General features: G+C 41.7%; 1 protein-coding gene and 1 long non-coding RNA gene across 15 annotated transcripts in view; both read right to left on the bottom strand.

The window, feature by feature from the left end:
* LOC120824323 (discs large homolog 1-like protein) overlaps positions 1–18,867 on the bottom strand; it is a 78,480-nt gene that overhangs the window by 26,034 nt on the left and 33,579 nt on the right. For 12 of the 14 annotated variants that reach the window (XM_078107934.1, XM_078107935.1, XM_078107937.1 and 9 more), the window contains 4 exons: positions 4,281–4,334; positions 2,273–2,323; positions 558–682; positions 204–373 (listed from right to left, as the gene is read on the bottom strand). In XM_078107934.1, the coding sequence (XP_077964060.1) occupies positions 204–373; positions 558–682; positions 2,273–2,323; positions 4,281–4,334 (400 nt within the window). Of the gene's footprint in view, positions 1–203; positions 374–557; positions 683–2,272; positions 2,324–4,280; positions 4,335–4,481; positions 5,368–10,877; positions 11,060–18,867 lie in introns of those variants that run through there. The other 2 variants (XM_040185066.2, XM_040185068.2) reach the window with 2 other exon arrangements.
* LOC144411402 (uncharacterized) lies at positions 7,776–9,955 on the bottom strand. The gene is made up of 4 exons (XR_013468562.1): positions 9,114–9,955; positions 8,937–9,017; positions 8,148–8,459; positions 7,776–7,945 (listed from the first exon to the last, which is right to left on the bottom strand). It is a non-coding gene; the product is annotated as an uncharacterized LOC144411402 (long non-coding RNA).

Below are 18,867 nucleotides of genomic sequence, written 5' to 3'. Positions count from 1 at the left end.
TCTCTGCACCGTCTGCAGTGCTACATTTTGATATCCTTGTGCACTTTTTAACAGTCAACATTTAGACATATTGTTTTGATACACTTGAATTGTTTCCTTTTTTCATGCAGCAGTAAGTAAGCAGCAGTAAGCAGCAGAAGCATCAACCATCACGTTTCAAGTCCAATGTGCTGGATCAAATCAAAACAATCGTATTTCCTCACCTTTGGGTCCTTTGACCAGTTTGATATCCAGGATTCTCTCTGTTAGGCTCTTCCTGCGTCTTATGCACAGTCGTACCAGACCTCCGGCGTCCTTCAGCGCCTCCACAGCCCCGCTGTGGGTCACGTCCCTGACGTCCGTCTCATTCACCCGCACTATGCAGTCATTCACCCTGCAGGGCAAAGGTACTTTCAAGAAAGAAAGTTGCACGACAAATAAAGCGCATCACTTCCCGGACAATGCTGGTGTTTCACTCTGAAATTGGATGTCTAGTTGGGGAACATGTATCTGTTAAACAGGAAGTGGAGGAGGAGGCTGCGGTCAATGGCGATGAGCTAACGGTGTGTGTCGTGTACCTGAGTCGTCCGTTCTGGGCGGCGGCCCCCCCAGGTATGATCTTGGTGATGAAGATAGAGGGGTCTTCTCCAATATGAGGGTTATCAGTCCCTCCTGCAATACTGAACCCCAGACCCGAGTTACCCTACACATGCACACAAACAGAGAGGGGGTTTGAAAGAAAGGAAAAATATCCAAACACAAATACTGTTTTTAAAAGATAATTTCTGTCAGAAGCTTTGATCATCCAAGATAAATGTATCGTCCCTGTCTCGGAATCCTCAGCCAGCAGTTAGTTAGTAGCACTGAAACTATTCTCACATCTGTCAAAATGACAATGAAACATTTTTTAAAGACAACATAATACAATTGTTTTCTTCTTTCAAAACTCAGTCCCCCACAAAAAATTAAGTAATAGTGCGGCTTTTGATGACATCACAAATAAATTGTAGCCTCTGTCAGTCAGAGACAAAAACAACACCTGATGACAGCTTTTACTTTGTGTCTGTTTCACTCGCTCTCGCATGCTTTCTTAACTGACATGTCTGTGCCCGTGTTTGCGTGTATGTCCGTAGAATCTTTGAAGCAGATCCAGTCAAGCAGACAGAACCAGGTCACAGGAGAATAGAGGGGGAGAGAGAGAGAGAGGGAGAGCCTCGGGACAAGGGAAAGGGGAATATAATGAGTGAGGGAGCACGTCGATAGAGAAAAGAAAGTACGGAAGGACGAGGAACAGAGAGGGCGAGGAAATAAGGTCAGCAGAGTCGGACCGTGGTGGGATGAAGTAAAGGAAGAATAATTATCAGCTGATGGAGAGGAGTGAGATAAATTACAAGATTGTTGACATTGAGCAGATGAAGGTTTTATGACTATAACGTTTCTGGTTTTGTAAATGTATATTTTTTACCCTTTAGATTAATTTAGACTCTTTAATCTGCAAACCTCAGACGAACCAAAGTAACTTTTAAACAGCAATAAAAGAAGAACTCATGAGGTAGACATACTGTAGTAGACAAGTTGATGTCCTGAATACTTTCAGTTAAATAAACCTATGGTATTAATAAGTAAAAGTATTAATTATACAGAAATACAGAATGTTACTGTTAACAGTACTATGTTCACATACCTCATTGAAGAACATATTGGTTTACGTCGTCCTTTTTTAAACAAAACGTTCCGGTTACCATTTAAGCTTACATTTCATTAAAAATGTTCTTTTGATTTATTCCAAACTACATCATTATTTTAATATCTTTACATTATTTTTACAGTACACTTTTAAATAGGGAATCTAATCACCAACGATCCAGAGTGCTTTTATTCTGCATTTTGAAGTACTTGAAAACAAGCTATTGGTTTGTATAAACAAAGTGATATTCAACAGTGTGAGGATATAGCATTTACTGATTGCAACACATTGGTCATTTTATAGCCAAAATAATGTATTAAATGTATGAAAGTTGCCAAAATGGCATAAGAAAACCAACTGACTTTTGTCTCTTAATTTGTTTAACTCAAAGAAGAAATACAGGATTCCTCCTACTTTTAAATTGGCACTCAATATAATTTCTACTTTTGAAGGCTTTGTTGATGTTTTTAGGATTTTTTATGTTATTATGGAGGACAGTCTAAACAGGTGCTGCTAATAGAAGGTTGATTAAATAACTGCAGCACATGTTACAGTTTACATGCATGCACTTTGCAGAGGATTGTTTCATTGCATGTTAATCTTTACCCGTTCCAGCGTGATTTCTTCATATTCATAATCTGCTTCTGTTCCATTGACCTGTCAGAGAAGGAGAGGAAAAAGGAGAGAAGAGATGTGGGTCAATTAAGGTTAAACGTGGAACTGTCGCTTCCTGTAGTGGACACTGAAAGGCTCATTAGCTTGAACAGTAAAGCTTTTACATTAAAACGTGTTTAAGCTGTTGCCCTTTAATTACATATCTCACTGTTTCTGCACAACTTGCAGGTGCATTCAATATGTAGTATGCCACTTTTCTACATCAATCAGAAGTTCAAGAAATTTTCCTTTCTAATTCTAAACCAAGATATGAACAGATATATTTGATCATGAACGGATTATTATCAATAAATAGAAACAAACATCAGAATTATAGAAAATGCAAGTTAGACATTTGATAATTCATGAATGACGCATAAATCCCAGGGATTAAACTGGTAATGTGTATTACTGATGATGTACCTCTGACGTCATATTTAAGAACGTCCCTGCTGAATTACCCACAAGCCAATCACACTCAGGCAGGACCGCCCAACTCTGAAACGTTAACATCTTGATTCCCTGACTAAATGAACAGCACGCAGAATAAAATCCGATCTGAGGCGACTATTATATTTTTTGTGTCGGTTTAAACTGGGAGATGAGTGTCTTGTTGTAGGCCGGCGTGCACACACACACACAGACACACACACAGTGGTCGAGTGGCATCCCAATGGCCCATGTAATCCCCTTGGCTGTAATCTGTGTCTCTGTGCAGTCAGATTAGTTCAGATTTTGAATTTCTGTCGTTCAAACGGGGGCACAATCTTCCATCAGCCCCAATGTGCGGTGTGTCTGTTTTCACCTACTATTCAGTGTGTACACGTTCAAACTGGATAGGCACTTGATTAAAGGCCACACAAATTTACCACGAACACAAAACATTGGATTATTTTGAAAAGATTTGGAAAATAATATCTTTCTGCCTTTTAAAAGCAGGAGCCTCAAATCCCTGTAAACATGATTGTGATCTTTGTTGTTTAACAAAGTAATATCTATAAAAAGCATCATAAAGTAATCCAACTTTGCTTTTACGTTAATGCATGAAGTAGTTTACTATTTATTAAAAGTGACACTAGAAGAGATTAAAACAGTGTATCTGTTTGTTAGTAGGATCTGTTTTTTGTACATGAATCACACTTATGGAAGAAGACAGCATCCAAATATTATGTCAGTGATAAGATAATTATGTCAGTGATAAGATAATTCTGCCACGAAGAAATATCTTTATCTCTCTGTGTCTTGTATCCCAGAAAGTTCAGCAAAGAGTAATTCATAGTAATGACATAATAAACGTATCCAACAACAGCCGACAGTCATTCTCTGTGGCAGCTGGCAACCGGTAGAATGACATCTGGAGCCATTTAATTCTGGACAAAGCTCTCTGTCTAAATCCAGGATGAATTGCGCATTTTTTTAATGGGGAGTTGCCAAACACGTATAGTAGAAGCTCCAGAAAGTGCTTTATACAGTAAATGACTGTTCATATGATGAATGGCTCATATGTTTTTTCAGAAAAAATGTTTGTAGAATAACAATAGATGACAATTCATATGTAGACTTAATTGGGAATATAATGTATTGAGCGCTCAACCTCAAAAATATAGCTCTACATGAGTCTTAAAATATCTTTGATTTAACCCTATTTTGCTTTTTCGAAGAAAACGCTTCAAAAGTGCAGTATGTTTGGAGACATTCAGCAATGAGGTTGCAGAATGCAACAAACTGAAACTTATCCTGTGGACCAATTGTGTCGAGGAAAGTGGACGATGTAAAAACGCTAAAGGTTTGGTTCTCCACAGAAACACGGAGGCTCCGTAAAAAGAACATCCGCCCCAAATGTAGATGCAGCTCATTCTACTTTATAAAAAACACAGCAAATCTTATTTTTGGGGGTATTACACACGGAGGAAAATAAACTTAAGATTTTACTAAACAATATATTTAAACCAGTACTCACGTATGGGGGGGTGTCGACACTGTCGGTGTTGACCACCACTGGAGGGGGGTTGGCCTGTCAGAAAGAACAGCAAAGTGATTAAATTCTTTTATTTTGAAAGATTTGATCACAAAACCAAAGCGATACAGCAGACAGCGGAAACTGTTTACTGTAAAAAAAAACACACACACATAAACACACAGATCTGTGATATTGACTTACTCGTCTCATGTTTTGGTAAAGCATGTCCAGTACATCTGCTACAGATTACCACCGTGGAGCGACAGCATACACCACATGACATGCTGCACAGCCCTTATTTTGGACAAAACCAAAGTATCACACTGCAAACCGCACTGCAACGTAACCGCCCGTTTACCTTACTGGAGCCACTCAGTACAGCACCACCAACCCTGTGCTGCGTTTACATTTTCAATTGTATTTTAAAGGCCTGCTTTGTTCTCCACTACACAGTTCTCTCCGTCGGATTGTATGCCAATACAGCGAACTTGATTCATTTCCAAAAATAAACACCAAACATTTGCACACCTCCCATGTGCCGTCTACTTCCTCTTTCTCTCCATTCCCCTTCTTCTCTAAGCTTGATCTCCTCTCTCTCTCTCTCTCTCTCTGGCCTCCTTCTAGCGTCCAGGCGGGGTCAGTTTGAGGATAAAGCAGCAGCGGATGATTGACATGGTCTTTCCTCTGGCTTCCTACACGAGGCCAGCAAACGATACACCTCACACTACCTACTAAATAGCCACACGGTGTTTTTTTCTCCACGTATTTGCGAGGCGAGCACCAGCACCCATCTTATCTGTCCAGCCTTTTCTCCACCTGTCACCGCCTTCGCCCTCGTCTCATCTCACTTTCTCCTCAGAGAGTGTCGAACGCTCGTCAGTCCAGCGGCTGCTGCTTGAGGGTTCTCCAACAAACCAGCGGTGAACAAGCTAGTCCATGGAAGACAATCTGAAGCTCCAGCTCTCGCTCTGCAGCTACCCCCCCCCAAAAAAAGGTCCCAAACAAATTGGCAAAGCAGAGATGAAACAAGCTATCCAAGCAAGTGGACAGTGCTCCCAAAGTTCACTTCACTGCATCAATGTGCAACAGAGCAGCAATAGCATCTATTCCTCTGAACTAATCTCTACATCACTCATCCTCCCTTTCCCCCTCCTTTATTTCCTCCCTCTCTCACACACACACACAAATTATCTCACTGCGTGTTTCTCTCTCTCTCTCCACCACATGTCAAACTGTCTGTCAGTCAAGCTGACAGGATGCTTGATCCCACACGGGAACAGAAAGAGAGAGAGAAACGGGGGGGATCAGAGGGATTATTATGCACGTATGGTGGGAGGAGTCAAATGTGCCTGCTCAACAACAGCAATGTGGAGCAGAGGGGGCAGACAGATGCACCCCCATCCCCTTAAAACCATAGACGTGAGTAAAAAGGACAAAGAAATGATGAGACGAGACACAGAGAGAGTTAGGGAATGAAGGAAAGAAGGAGGCGGGACTAGTGGTGGTGGTGGGGGGGGGGGGGGGGGGGGGGGGGGGGGGGTACTGGGGAGTTCATGGCTGTTGAGGTGACAGTAAGGGCCGACAGTTGCAGCTGTTAGTGTTTGTGAGTGTGTGAATAATTATCATCACAATATATTATGGTCCATGGCACCTGTCTTCATTACAATATTACATGTGTATGTTGCATACTTTATATATAAAGTAAGGTATACTTAAGGTCCCTTAATAAATTCACAATAATAATGATTTTAAAAAGCATATTTCTATCTGCCTGAACTAATAACTAAATGAAAACAGTTGTTCAGCTTGAACTTCTAAAAACAAATGAGAATGATGAGTATTTGAAATGTATAAACTAAAAAACAAGTTGAGATGAAAAATGCTTCATCTGACCGCGGTGTCATAGCCGCTAATGCTAACAGGATAGCTTAATGCTCACTTCACAGAAGCAACCAGCTGCCTAAAGCTAACCCGTCAAAGGCCCATTGCCTCTCCTTAAACTTCAGCAGAGTTATTAACCATTGTACAAAAGCAATGCACAACATCTCTTTGTGCGTCTTTATCTATATGCATGCGTGTGTGTGTCATTCACACGCCCACAAATCCAGGCAGTCCGTCCGCTGGTGATTGCATTGACACGCCGCGTCAGACTGCATGCTTATGTAACATTGTGTGCGTGTGCGTACATGGATGAGGTGGTGTTACATGAAACGGCCAGAAGAACAAACGTGCCAATATAAACAAACAAGTACTTCACATGCAAACACACAAACAAACACATGTCATCCATATCCAGACTGTGTTTTGCTGCACCATGCAAGCGAGTGGTAGTTGTTACATGATTGCTGTTCCACCAGCTGCATTGTCATGGTACAGTGGTTCAGTTCTGCAAGACTTAGAAAGACTGATGGCTGTGTCAGTCAACTAGTTGTCTAATGAGACAAACTGTCCCCGGTTTGTCTCATTGGACAGCGAGAAGAGCCGTGCCATGGATAGGGGGTGCAAGATTCAGAAATGGACAACCTCATCAGGAAAGCTAAATTAGCAAATGAATCGTGATTTGATAAACAAAAATCAAGCCTGGAAACCTGGAAATATCTAAATGATGCACAGGAGCAGCAGCTGGTTGAAGAAATGCAACAGCATATGAAGTGCAAACAGGAAAAGTCACAAACCCAATTGGGTAGATTGTGACAAGGAGGAATATTTTAACACTCAATACAGTTTTTATGCCCCATCTGACCTTTCTTGGTCAAAACGCTGCTACTTTAGCAAGGAAGGGTCAATGCTGAGACATTAACACATAAACATATTCCACCCCTAATATCACTGTCCACTTCAGCGTCCTAATGTGCTTTCAAACTCCATTTAACTAATGAGCTAATCAGATGCAGCGCAGCTCTCATCAAATCAGAACACCATGGTAATCCCGCTAATTAGACGCAACCAGATTGCTAACATGGACGGAACAATTGAAAAATGAATCCAATCTAACGACTACAATTGCAGGACTTTAATAACACAACCTCTGTTCTGTGACACCCATAGGAAAAATGTGTTGCTCATCTGTTGTTCAATCTCATCTCGCGAGCTCAATTTGAGCATCTCATGTTCATATCATTCTGTGATCATTTGTTTCTGAGTTACTTCTCCTAAGGGTCCCTTAGGAGCAAGACATAAGCTAAAAAGAGACAAGACATGAGTAAGACAAAGGAGGTTAAATTGAGAATACCATTTGAGCAATACTTGAGAAGTGGGATAGACAGTAGAGATCTCATAATTGTATACCCCTGATCTCAATTGTGTCTCGGCCATTTGAAGGAGAATAACATGAGACAAATCTGAGAATTATGAGCCTTAAAAGAGATCTTATTATTGTGTGTCCAACGTCTCTTCCATCTCTTGATTATTTCTCTTTAATGTCTTACTGAAGCTATATATGAGAATGATATCTGAGGTATATTTGAGAAATACAAGAACAAATTGAGAATGCAATTTAAAGATTAATTATCTTTATTAATTAGAAACAACTAAAAACAATACTCAATATTGAAAACTGCATTTGTGTGACACACACACACACACACACACACAAAAGAGAGAGAGATCGCGGTCCACATAGCTTGGCCTCCTCAATTGGTTCCCAGTCCGGTAGAGTTGCACATCTGTAAGACAAGAGCATTAAAATCAGTCATGAGTAATTTGACAAAAAAATTACCACATAGACCATATACAACTGCACTTCAGGTTAAAAGGAAATAACACCGTGAGACGTTCATTTCAGTTCAGAGAATTGCAAATCAGCAAGTACGATTTTTTGGCCAATCATGAATATGAAAAAAAGTGTTATCCTTAAAAAAAACGTACTTAGGATTCAGTCAACTTTTTTACAGTCAAGGACCGGCTTTCCTTCCTTTCCTGAGGGGTTGTTTCCAGGGTGACCAAAGGGCACTGCATTTTGACACTCCTCAACAGTGAAGAAATTATCAAAAAGTGCATGAAACAGACGCATGCAATTTGGTTTTGATGCGTGATTCATGGCAGCCAGGCGGAATGATGAGATGAATTGGCCGCTCCCAGGAAACAGCTCCTGCTGGCTTGATGGTGAAGCTAGGCTGCCACCAGATCTCTCTCCAATTAAGTCGCAGAGAGTCTGAAGCTCTCTGACCCGGCCTGTATCTGAAAGGGAAGTGAGCTCGTAAAAAGATGAACGTAAACGATTCTGATCATTAAGCAAAAATAATAGCAAATCATTTTCATCAGGGCCAAGAGTCATTCACATACTATTTACTCAAATACAGTAATGGGGTCTACACACAGCTCCACTACTTCCTGAATTTAAGGCAGCTCCTTGGTTTCCTGTCTTACATTATTGGACAACTGATTAATCCACGTGTGTCTGAGTCACAATGGTCAGACACACGTGGATTAATCAGTTTGTCCAATAATGTAAGGCAGGAAATAAAAGACCAGCCTTAAGTTCAGGAAGTAGTGGAGCTGTGCATAGAGCCTATTCTATTATCATAGATTGGATAACAAAGTTATCCTAATGATGTTTTTCTTTGGTTTTGAACTTTGCCAAATCTGATCGGATAAGGATAAAAAGTGTTGAACTCATGGGCCCAGGCGATTATGTAATAATTATGACAAACCTACCCATAGGGTGGTGGTCCAGCTGTGTTGCGGCCTGTTGCATGTCCCCCGTCAGGTGATGGATTCATCGATGGAAATGAATTTCTATTTGGCCACAACAATTTAGACTGGTATTTTTAGACATTATTAATGTTATGATTATTACCCCCGTATATAACAAACTATTACGTTAATACTTACCAGATTGCTCATTTGGGGGAGGGGAGCTCAGGTCCTTCAATTTTCTGAGTGGGAACCCGTAGCCTCTTTTTTGCCAGGACTTTGTTTTTCTCCATCCGGTTAATGAAAAAAATACATTTTAGATCATTAACGCTAAGTATAACATCAATAGACACAATATTTATGAACTTGCAGATCTGAAATTTCAGAGATAAATAGCTAGTGTACAGCAAAAATAGGAGGGCAAATCCAGTCAACAAAGTCAAATTTAAATGTATTTAAAACATTTAGCTAACACAAGTTAGCTAACGTTAACTTTAGCCGTTAGCTAACGTTATCCATTAGCTAACATTAACAATAGCAGTTAGCTAACGTTATCCATTAGCTAACGTTAACATTAGCCGTTAGCTAACGTTAACTTAGCAAACCATCCCATTTTCGACAGTCTGAATACAGTTCGGAGTTTCTTTGTCAATTACTTGTTGGACAGACACCTAATTACCTAATCCCCACCTTCCATTATTATGATAATGTCAAAAGAATTTCATTCTTACCTCTTCGTGGCAGGGGCAAAAGCCAACAGGTGCAGCAGCAGTTACCGACGCACTTCTCTCACCCCAACGAAATTACGAATTGGCGCCAAGACCCGCCCTCCAATCTTCTTCTTCTTCTATTTTTATCTGGCGGTTGATAACTTGTTGTTGTATTACCGCCACCGCTGGACTGGAGTATACCCACAGATTATATTTCATTTATACTATTACATTCTTTTTAAAAGCCCTGTATTCTAGATAACAACATTTTTATTTGTTCAGGTCCTATCCCCTGAACAATCCGCTATCCTAACCTTAACCACTCGAGGTGAAAAGTCTAATCAATCGTGAGCCATGCAATGAGCTGCTTCGTAGGGCGGGTCTTGGCGCTACCACGTCTCCCGCAATAGTAATAGTCATAACGGACTCTTTCATCACACATGAGGTAGGATTCTTGGAGTAACGTGTTACACACTCTTTTACTGCTCTATACAATAGAGCTTTGCTGTGAATTCTTTTAAAACAGCACAATTGTCAACATTTAGAAAGTTCACAAAGGTGTCTTTTGAGCAAATCATGGCTTATGTTTTGATGGGTTACGTTTTAGAACTCAAAATTCTAATTAATGAATTGTATGGCTTGTCAGAAATAAACACCTTTTGTAAGTTGAACATTATGTAAACCATCTCAAATTATTTGCCTGAATTGATATACTTCTTTTCTTAAATTTTGCGCTGAGATAAATTGAGATATGATTGAGCTATAATATTAAATAATGTCTCATATTGAGACTAATTTGAGAGCTAACACTACTCTATTTTTTCTTTTTGCTGAAACACTAGAAAGAGACAACTGTAAGAGAATCTGAGAACTCAAATAGTGAGCAGTACGAGACATATTTCTCACTGAGATATAATTGAGATCAAATTGAGACATATTTGAAAGCTGCATTGTATGTCTCATTTTTCTCTTAGTTGAGATCAGGAAAAGAGACAGCTGTGAGAGAATTTAGAGAACTTGCACTGTGCTCAATGTGAGACTTAATTCTCAGGAGAGACATTTGAGAAGAATGAGAAAACCACTTTGGTCTCAATTAGTGCTCATTTATATCTAGGAGATGTAAATGTGACATAAAGGAGATCTCATCTTCAATTTTGCTTTGCTATGGGCAGTTCTTTTAGTATCAGAGGCGGATGGTTTAAATGTACACGTGCTGTTCAGTGCTACACTACCATGGAGCTATCAAACCTACCTGCACATGCGCCTGTATTTGTGGAAAGTGGTGTACAAGCGGCACGTGTGGGGGCATTTCTGTTGTCCAGATGTATGTATCGTTGGGCCACGGCCTGCTCCCGGCCTTGCCCTTGCCTTTACTCTTTGTGGGACTCTTCTTCACGCTGTCCCGCAGGTTGGGGAACTTTCCTCTGGAGCCCCTGGTGGCCAGACTGGTTGGCAGTGTGCTCCACCCATAACCGCCCAGCCCTGAACACAGGGGAAGCTGCGGTGAGTGGAAAGGGTGGATGGACAGTGACTGGGAGGCGTGAGGAAGAGGAGGAGGGCAGTGGTGGTGCTGATGGTACTGCTGGAACAGCGAGTGGTGACTGGGGGAATGGAGCTGCATCTGCTGCTGTTGGCTGTAGATCTGATGCGTCGATTGTGAAGAAAGCAAGTGACTTGGCGACGCCGGGGGCTGGCAGTGTTGCTGGCTCAGAGACAGATGCGGTAGCTGATGGTGACTCGGTGATAGGTGAAGCCGGTTGTGGCTTGGCGAGTGCAGTAGGCGATTTGGCGATTGGGGAGCCAGCTGGTAAGTCGGCGATGGCGGAGCCAGCTGATGACTTGGAGATGGTGGTGCTATGTGGTAGTAGCTCGGAGAGGGAGAAGGAAGCAGAAGTTTTGGCGTGTGACATTTATGTTTTGGCGAATGAGGATGCTGACTTGGTGAGTGCAGATGCAAAGGCTGCAGCTGGTGATTTGGCGCATGGATTTGCAGTAAATTCTGGTTATGCTTTGTGTGAGAGTGGCTCTTTCCTGACTTGCCCTTCCCTTTGCCAGATTTTCCCTTAGTGGAGCCACTGCTGGGCTTCTTGGGGCTACAGCAGAATTCATGGCTGTGGAAATAAGTGGTCATCCCTACTCATATATTTGTAAAAAGTAGCCACAAAGAGATATTTCCGTCGCCCTCACAGCATCGTCTTCTTTACAGACGAGACAAAAGGGAGTAGCCCCTTAGAATCACGTTTGTCAGAATAATTTAGGTCATGCCCTTCCAGAACAACCAATCCTCCTCCGTGTCCGGTGCAATGTGGGCAATTCCACGTTCCTCTCTTTGTGCTACGTGTCTAAGATCACGGAAATATCAAAATTGATTAATATTCCTTTCTGTTTCTCCTCCTTTTTAGATTAGAGCATCAGCTAATCCCGAGACGCAAGAGAGCCCTACTTAGATGTGTCAACAAAAGTCTCCTTGGCTTTCTCCACTTTGACCCTTGCTCCGTCCATCGGGGTGACAGGGTGAGGTCCGAAGAAGAACCAAACGGACCAGTTCAGCCTCCTTTCAGTCCAGCTTTCTCTCAGGGCGTCTCTCTTTCATGCACTCGACTCCGAGGTTTGTCTTCCTGCTTCTGTGATTACGCTCCACCTCAGCGGTCAGTCACTCAGGGTAACACATTATCCAACTATGTAGCGCACGCCGAGTTTGTATCTGAGGTGTTGGTCGCTCTCTGCAGTTTCATTCATATATTCCAGAGCAAAAAGTAGAAATTAAAACAGGAGTCTACTCAGATTGGAGTCCTTTGTTGAAATTCATGTGTTTTCAGATTATTGTTAATTATTTCCTTCCAGAGGGTTAGAAAGAGTTACTTTCATCTTGTCTTCTTGTCTTCATCTTTCTGTCATCATGCTTTGGTATCAGGTCACATCTCTGTGCACAAGTCTCCTTCTCAGCCTCTCATCTTTCTATGCTGCCTCCCTCTCTCAGTGCTTGTCCCTCTCTCTCTCTCTTTCTCTTTCTCGCTCTCTCTCTCTTTTCGACTATCTCTCCCCCACTCGCTCTCCCTTTCTTTCTTGGACCAGCCAATTAGGGGCTTCCCTGGACTCCTGCACATGACAGCAGCCAGGCATGTCTAATCGATAGACCAGGGACAGCGATACGGCGCTTAGAGCTCAGTCAGTTCGTGTGTGTGCAATGAACAGAGAGCTCTGATTGGCGGAGGTCCGTCCCTTCCATCAACCTTTTGTCTTGTTATTTTAAAGCATCCCAAGGCAGGCCAGGTCAGCTGTGTATGAGTGTATGAAATGCCTGCTGCATGTTTGCATGTTCGTAAGTGTTTCTATGCATTGGCCTATTTCCTTGTGAGAATGTGGGCTTCTCTGCTTGTGCGTATGCCTCATCTTTGTTGGGGTGGAACAGGCAAACAGGCAGTTTTAATCTGTCGTTTCTAACCAATCATCATACATACACACATTCCTGCAGGTACAGTGTATGTGTAGAAGATGGTAAATCAAAAGGCCGTTCTCCTCTTTTGGTTTCTATAGAAGCGCAATACTTTAACCACATTGTAAGTAGTGTTTGCACTAAATTCCTAATACATCCTGATTTAAATAGTACTTTGGTTCGATTTCAGATTAGATAAATGTTTATTGCATTTTTGAGAGGGTCTTGTTTTCCACTAATTGGTCAGCGATTTGATCCCCGGCTTAAAGCCACATGCCAGATTGTACCTGAACAATATAATGAAGGCTAAACCGCTTCCGAAAGCAAGGCAAGCCCCTCGCATGCCAGCTTTACCGTAAGAACTGATTTACAAACTGTTTGTAAGTGTTTGTAAAACAAGCATATTCCTGCAGAAAATGCATTGGAAGTGCCCATCTCTTATGAAATATTTAATATATTTAGCAAATTTAGCCCCAAGAAAATGTTTATAAACGGTAATCCATTGGTCAGCCAGACTTTAAAATATTTGTTTATTTGAATAGTAACACAGAAATGACTAAATCCTCAAAATGGAAAGTCTCAGTTTTGCAGCGATGTGCAGAAGGCTCACTATCTTTAATATCAATTTAATCATAGCTTCTGGCGTCTCACAGCCAGCTGGTATTTAAGAACAGAAGATGCCATTAGTTTATACGCAGAGCTGGATCGGCTGTAAACTCTAAATCTTCCTACTGTCAGTAAATATATGCCACAACTCGCCCCAAACCAACTCGATAAGAGAGAGTGAGAGAGGCAGTCGAGGGACATTAAGAAGCAGCGACCCTGTGGAGAGCACAAATAGATACAAATATGGTGCGGGTGGTTGAGAGAAAGGCTCTTATAGCCGCCTTGTGTGTGTGTGTGTTGCCCGTGTAAAGTGCTGCTAGCGCCGCAGGCTATGCGCTCAGTCAGGAGAGGATGAGCAAGGAGAAATGGCCGTTACCATCACAATGCTAGATGAGGCCCACACTAATATACTGCTGCAAGGGCTGCGTTAAGGAATGACTGAAGACGAGGTGAAACCAAGATTAAGGATCTGGGTTTGAGTTTTACTTCAGTGGTTCATTTGCTAGAAACCATGTTCAAATAGGCAACATTACACTGAAATAGTGTTATGTATGAAACAAGCATGCCCACATCGCATCTACAGCTCTACTCAGTTTTCATACGCCTCTTAAAATAATGCTTAACACATCAAATGAGTAGACGGAGCGTGCAATAATCAATTCTGCTGAGCAGTTTGCTCAATTGAATCAACCCTCCGTGTTCTGTGTCAGACAGACCAGATGAAGCTGAAAGCTCCTCATTCATCCTCATTTATTGAACCTCAAACCATTTCTAACCAAGTTAATAAGTGTAATGAATTTTAATTAGAATCTCATCGTTACAGCTCAGTCTGACCTGTAAATGATTCCCCCCTCTCCCCACCACCCTGTGCTGTTGCTTAGTTTATTAGGTAAAAAGTAAAATGTAAAATCCATCTATCAATATATTTCATACAACGCAATCCCAATACAGAAAACGTTAACACAGTGTTAAATAATCTGAACCCTTTTTGCTATTGCTAAAATCAAATGGCAATTCTTGATCTCTGAACGTCTGATTTGCTGAAGAGGATCTGGGTCGAGCAGAAATGATGAGAATCAAGTGTTCAAAGCTAAGTGGCAAAAGGAAATACCATCTGGCCATGGGGGCTCCAGTGACTTGCCTTTAACAGACTTGCAAAGATGATGTATTTTGATGCAGGAAGACAAGACTGTGATACCGAACGTCCCCAGCAGGGGGCCTTAGACTCAACAGACTGATGGAGCACTGGTGGGAGCCGTACACACATATTATCCCCTCATCGTTATTTTATTCAGCTGGCTGATATTATCGCCACTGATTGACATCATGTATGATAACGCACAAAGATACTGCAACACTACATCTCATCTCAATGTCTAGCAGACTCTTGGAAGAGATGGGGGTAGAAATGCACGCACACAGGGGAAGAAGGGCTTTTTATCCAGTTTGAGCACAATCATAACACAAAATGAGGCACTCTAGCATTATAATTCAATCAATGTTGAAGCTGTTATTGTGTTGGTTGGTTTCATCTTAGTATCACTTATCCTTTATCTCTATAGTGTGCTGCCTGTATCACTGAGCTGATGCAGAGGGAAACTACATATTATTACTGCAAATATTGTAAACTACAGGCCAATGTAATGATATGGTGCAATCTATAAGAATGACTCCAACTATTGCCCTTTCACCTCTATTCATTGTTTGAAATACAAACTGGTTAAACTGTTCCTAACTGAACTAAATGAAAGTCATATGGAATTGGACACAGAAGAACCAACTAAAGGCTGCAGATACTCTTGACGTTAAAGGATTTGTAAACCCTGCATGTCGACGTGGCAGAGCTGTGGATGAGCGGGGGATGCGAGGTTACAGCCCGAGATGTTAATTATCATATATTACACCAGCAGCCACACACATCACAGCACAACAAAACCGCCTTTAATCTGTTATGATTAAAGCTGGAAGGTTATGGTGTGGCGTGAAACGCAGCATCATTACAGAACTGGCATTATGATTGAAACTGTCACCATGGGTCATTTACATTCAAGCAGCGTTAGTTTATATTCTGTATTTGTGGCAATACATAAATTAGATGAGGTAATGTGAAAACAGCCAACACAACAAGCTGGTATCGCTTAGATCTTCTACAGAGGTTGAGGGTGCTACAAGTGTTTAACAATAGCTATTTAAGATTCCAGGAGAGACAATGAGCAACCTGAGCATCCCATTGGAACCATGATTCTTGCCACCTGGTGAGCAGTAGAGACCAGTAGATGATCAACCTTCTCATCCACCAGTCCTCTGCTCATCCAGCTAGTTTGAAGAAGGAAACAACTACCTTTTACATGAAGGTTGGACGAGAGCCACGAGACTCAGGTGATGTGCCACACGGATTATTAAGTGGAATCTTTCCTCAAAAAAGCTATTGGAGGACAAAATGCTCTGTAAGGCAACAATACTGCCAGAACTCTGCCAGAATAGCCAATAGCTCTTATCTAAGAAACAGTCCAAAACCCAGATATATTGAGTTAATAAGCATCAAATCTACACATTCAGGATTATGGAAGGAAATGGTTTCAGCTCTGATTCAGCAAACAAAGCAAATTATTTCCACTTACCAAGCGAATACTAAAATACTAGAAACTGTGGTAAAGTCGAATCACATTTATTTATTTAAGTTACAACTCCATAAAGCATCGCTTTGTTGACCAAGACATAGCGGTTTGTGTCGATCGGACTTTCTAATGGCAGGCAGGTTCCCTCCTCCATGAACCACTGGCGGTCAGTGTTTCCCTGACCATCAACGGGGAGCTACAACCACAACTACAACTACAGGTATGAAGTTATCATGAGCAGCAGTGAATCGGTCAAGCCTTTAGTACTGTCAAACAACTCCACACTAATTACACAAGGATAGATGTACTGTCATTATGTTGTATTCAGCCTCATTAGTCAGTGTTCATATTAAATGATTGCTCGTCCTGTGTGTGCGTGTATGTGTGTGTGAGAGAGCTGATATGCAAGCTTCATCCCACACAAAGAAGGTGCTGCAACACCTCACACACTCTCAAGCACCACAGGTCTAATGCACTACTCAGTGCCACAATGCAATATGCATGTGTGTGTATGTGTGTGAGTTAACCTTTTAGCTCATCTGCTCTTTTTCCTTTCTTAATAACACACTTTCCCAAACACTCATACACAGACATGCACAGGCTACACTTTGCTTGATGATAGGCGTCACCATGACAACGGCTGTTGCTGCCCACAGTGTTGGCCAGCATCAGAGAAGAAGCCAATAGGTTACCATGCACAATGGGGATCCCGGTTGTAACCATTTGCATAAGCCCCTCCCACTGATGGAATCAATTTCTGAAAGGCAAACGCAGCACACAACATTTAAGCTCAAATGTATCTTTGGATCCCTGTCCTATATTTGAATGTTTTTGTAAAATAATTGCACTGAAGTACTGCTCGAAGCCTATGCTGCGATGATGTATAGTGTATAGAGGCGCAAAGAAGTCCGCAGGAGGTGGAAACTCACAGTTATGGTGCGAAGGATTCACAAAAATAAAGCTTACTTTTACATACTGCCCACTCAGTAGCAGATGATCAATTCAAAATGTGGTAGAATAAGTGATTGAGTCTCGCTGTGTTGAGGTACACTGGGTTGCAGTATCCTACTCAAGACAAATGCACCAAAATATGACATTTACTGGATATTGCATGAGTGGAGCAACAGATGTGTCCCACAGGGCACAGGGAGTGTGAAAAGCTTCTTGGGGCAGCAGAAGGATAATAAGTCACTCATCAGGAGCGCGGTGCGTGTTTGGAAGAGTAGTTGGACCTCTACTTAACACATGCACTTTGCAGTATGGGTTGACGTGTTAATGATGTGGCTCCTGACACGTTTTCCATGTTGATATGGGCCATTTCAAAAGAAAATGCACACAAAAAAATGTGTCGGAGTTTTCATCCTGTAGGAGTGAAAGATGACAAAAAAACAGAAATGGGGCCAAGGTGTCGCCTATAGCAATGCAATTCTGTTGAAAAGGTCTATATTGCATTAAAATGGCCCTTCCATACCTCAATCTATCTTGATTGTTGTAAAAAATATCAAAAAATACAAAAAAACACTGGATACACAGAGGTGAACTGTATGGTCTCAAACCAAACCTCCCATTTAATTTCATCTGACCTCCCTCTAACCTTTCCGTACCTTTGCAGGGCCAGCTAACCCAGTGCTCCCCAACCACCGGTCGTGGGCCATTTGGTACCAGGCCGCACCACAGAAAGAATGTTTTTTTTTTCCTGAACAACGTTTTATTTTGAAAATTGACCGGATTCTCTCCTAATTATGTGTACTTGTCCCTCTTGACATATTTCCCAAGCGTCACCAAGCCTTTTTCTTCACGTTTACAATTGTCCTCTTACCGTGCACGACACTTTCGCCCATCAGCAAACAGAAAACGCGTCGGTCCGCCCGCCCGCAACAACTATCACCCCCCGTTATTCCGTCGGACCTTCTTGACCGGTTTACGAAATATTGTCTGACATGAATACGGTCCGTGAGGTTAAAAAGGTTGGTGACCACTAATGTGAAGGAAAGCCAAAGGGAAAATGGACGTAGTAATACCAGTGTCACTTACTTACTTACTGCAATTTAACACTATTAATATTCCTGTCATGTCCAATCCTGCTGAAGCAATCGATTGACTCACGAATAATATAAGCCTGTCAGCTGTTTCGATGTGTGCTCTTTGTGATGATTGACACATCTTTATCCATGAAGGTACTGCGTATGATTTTCACATCGCCCACTTTGAGCTAACAAGCTATCATATCGGTGCTAATCAATCACTAATTGTCTAGCTTCATCTCTCCTACCCCAATTTCCAGTGACCACTAAACACATCTTTAAAGCTTTTAGAAGGCTTGCTGAAGAGCCAGGAGGACTTTTATTCCTCTGCTTTAGCACTAATTCATATTCATGGAGGTGGGACACAGCAAAATCAATGGAAAACAGTTGGGTCAACCCAGAGATGACTGAGAGCGATAAACTCTCGGTTTGTACATTATGAGATCTCAAAAACATATATATGGAGCTTTGTTTAGCTTCTCTAAAGCATCATCAATCCTGCATTTTTCTCAGCAGAGAGAAACACTTTGGGTAACATACAGTATAATCAGGCAAGTT

The sequence above is a fragment of the Gasterosteus aculeatus genome, chromosome 8, assembly GCF_964276395.1.
Source record: "Gasterosteus aculeatus chromosome 8, fGasAcu3.hap1.1, whole genome shotgun sequence".
Taxonomy (NCBI): domain Eukaryota; kingdom Metazoa; phylum Chordata; class Actinopteri; order Perciformes; family Gasterosteidae; genus Gasterosteus; species Gasterosteus aculeatus.
The sequence above is the reverse complement of the archived record's forward strand: the minus strand, read 5'-3'. Positions and strand labels throughout refer to the sequence as shown.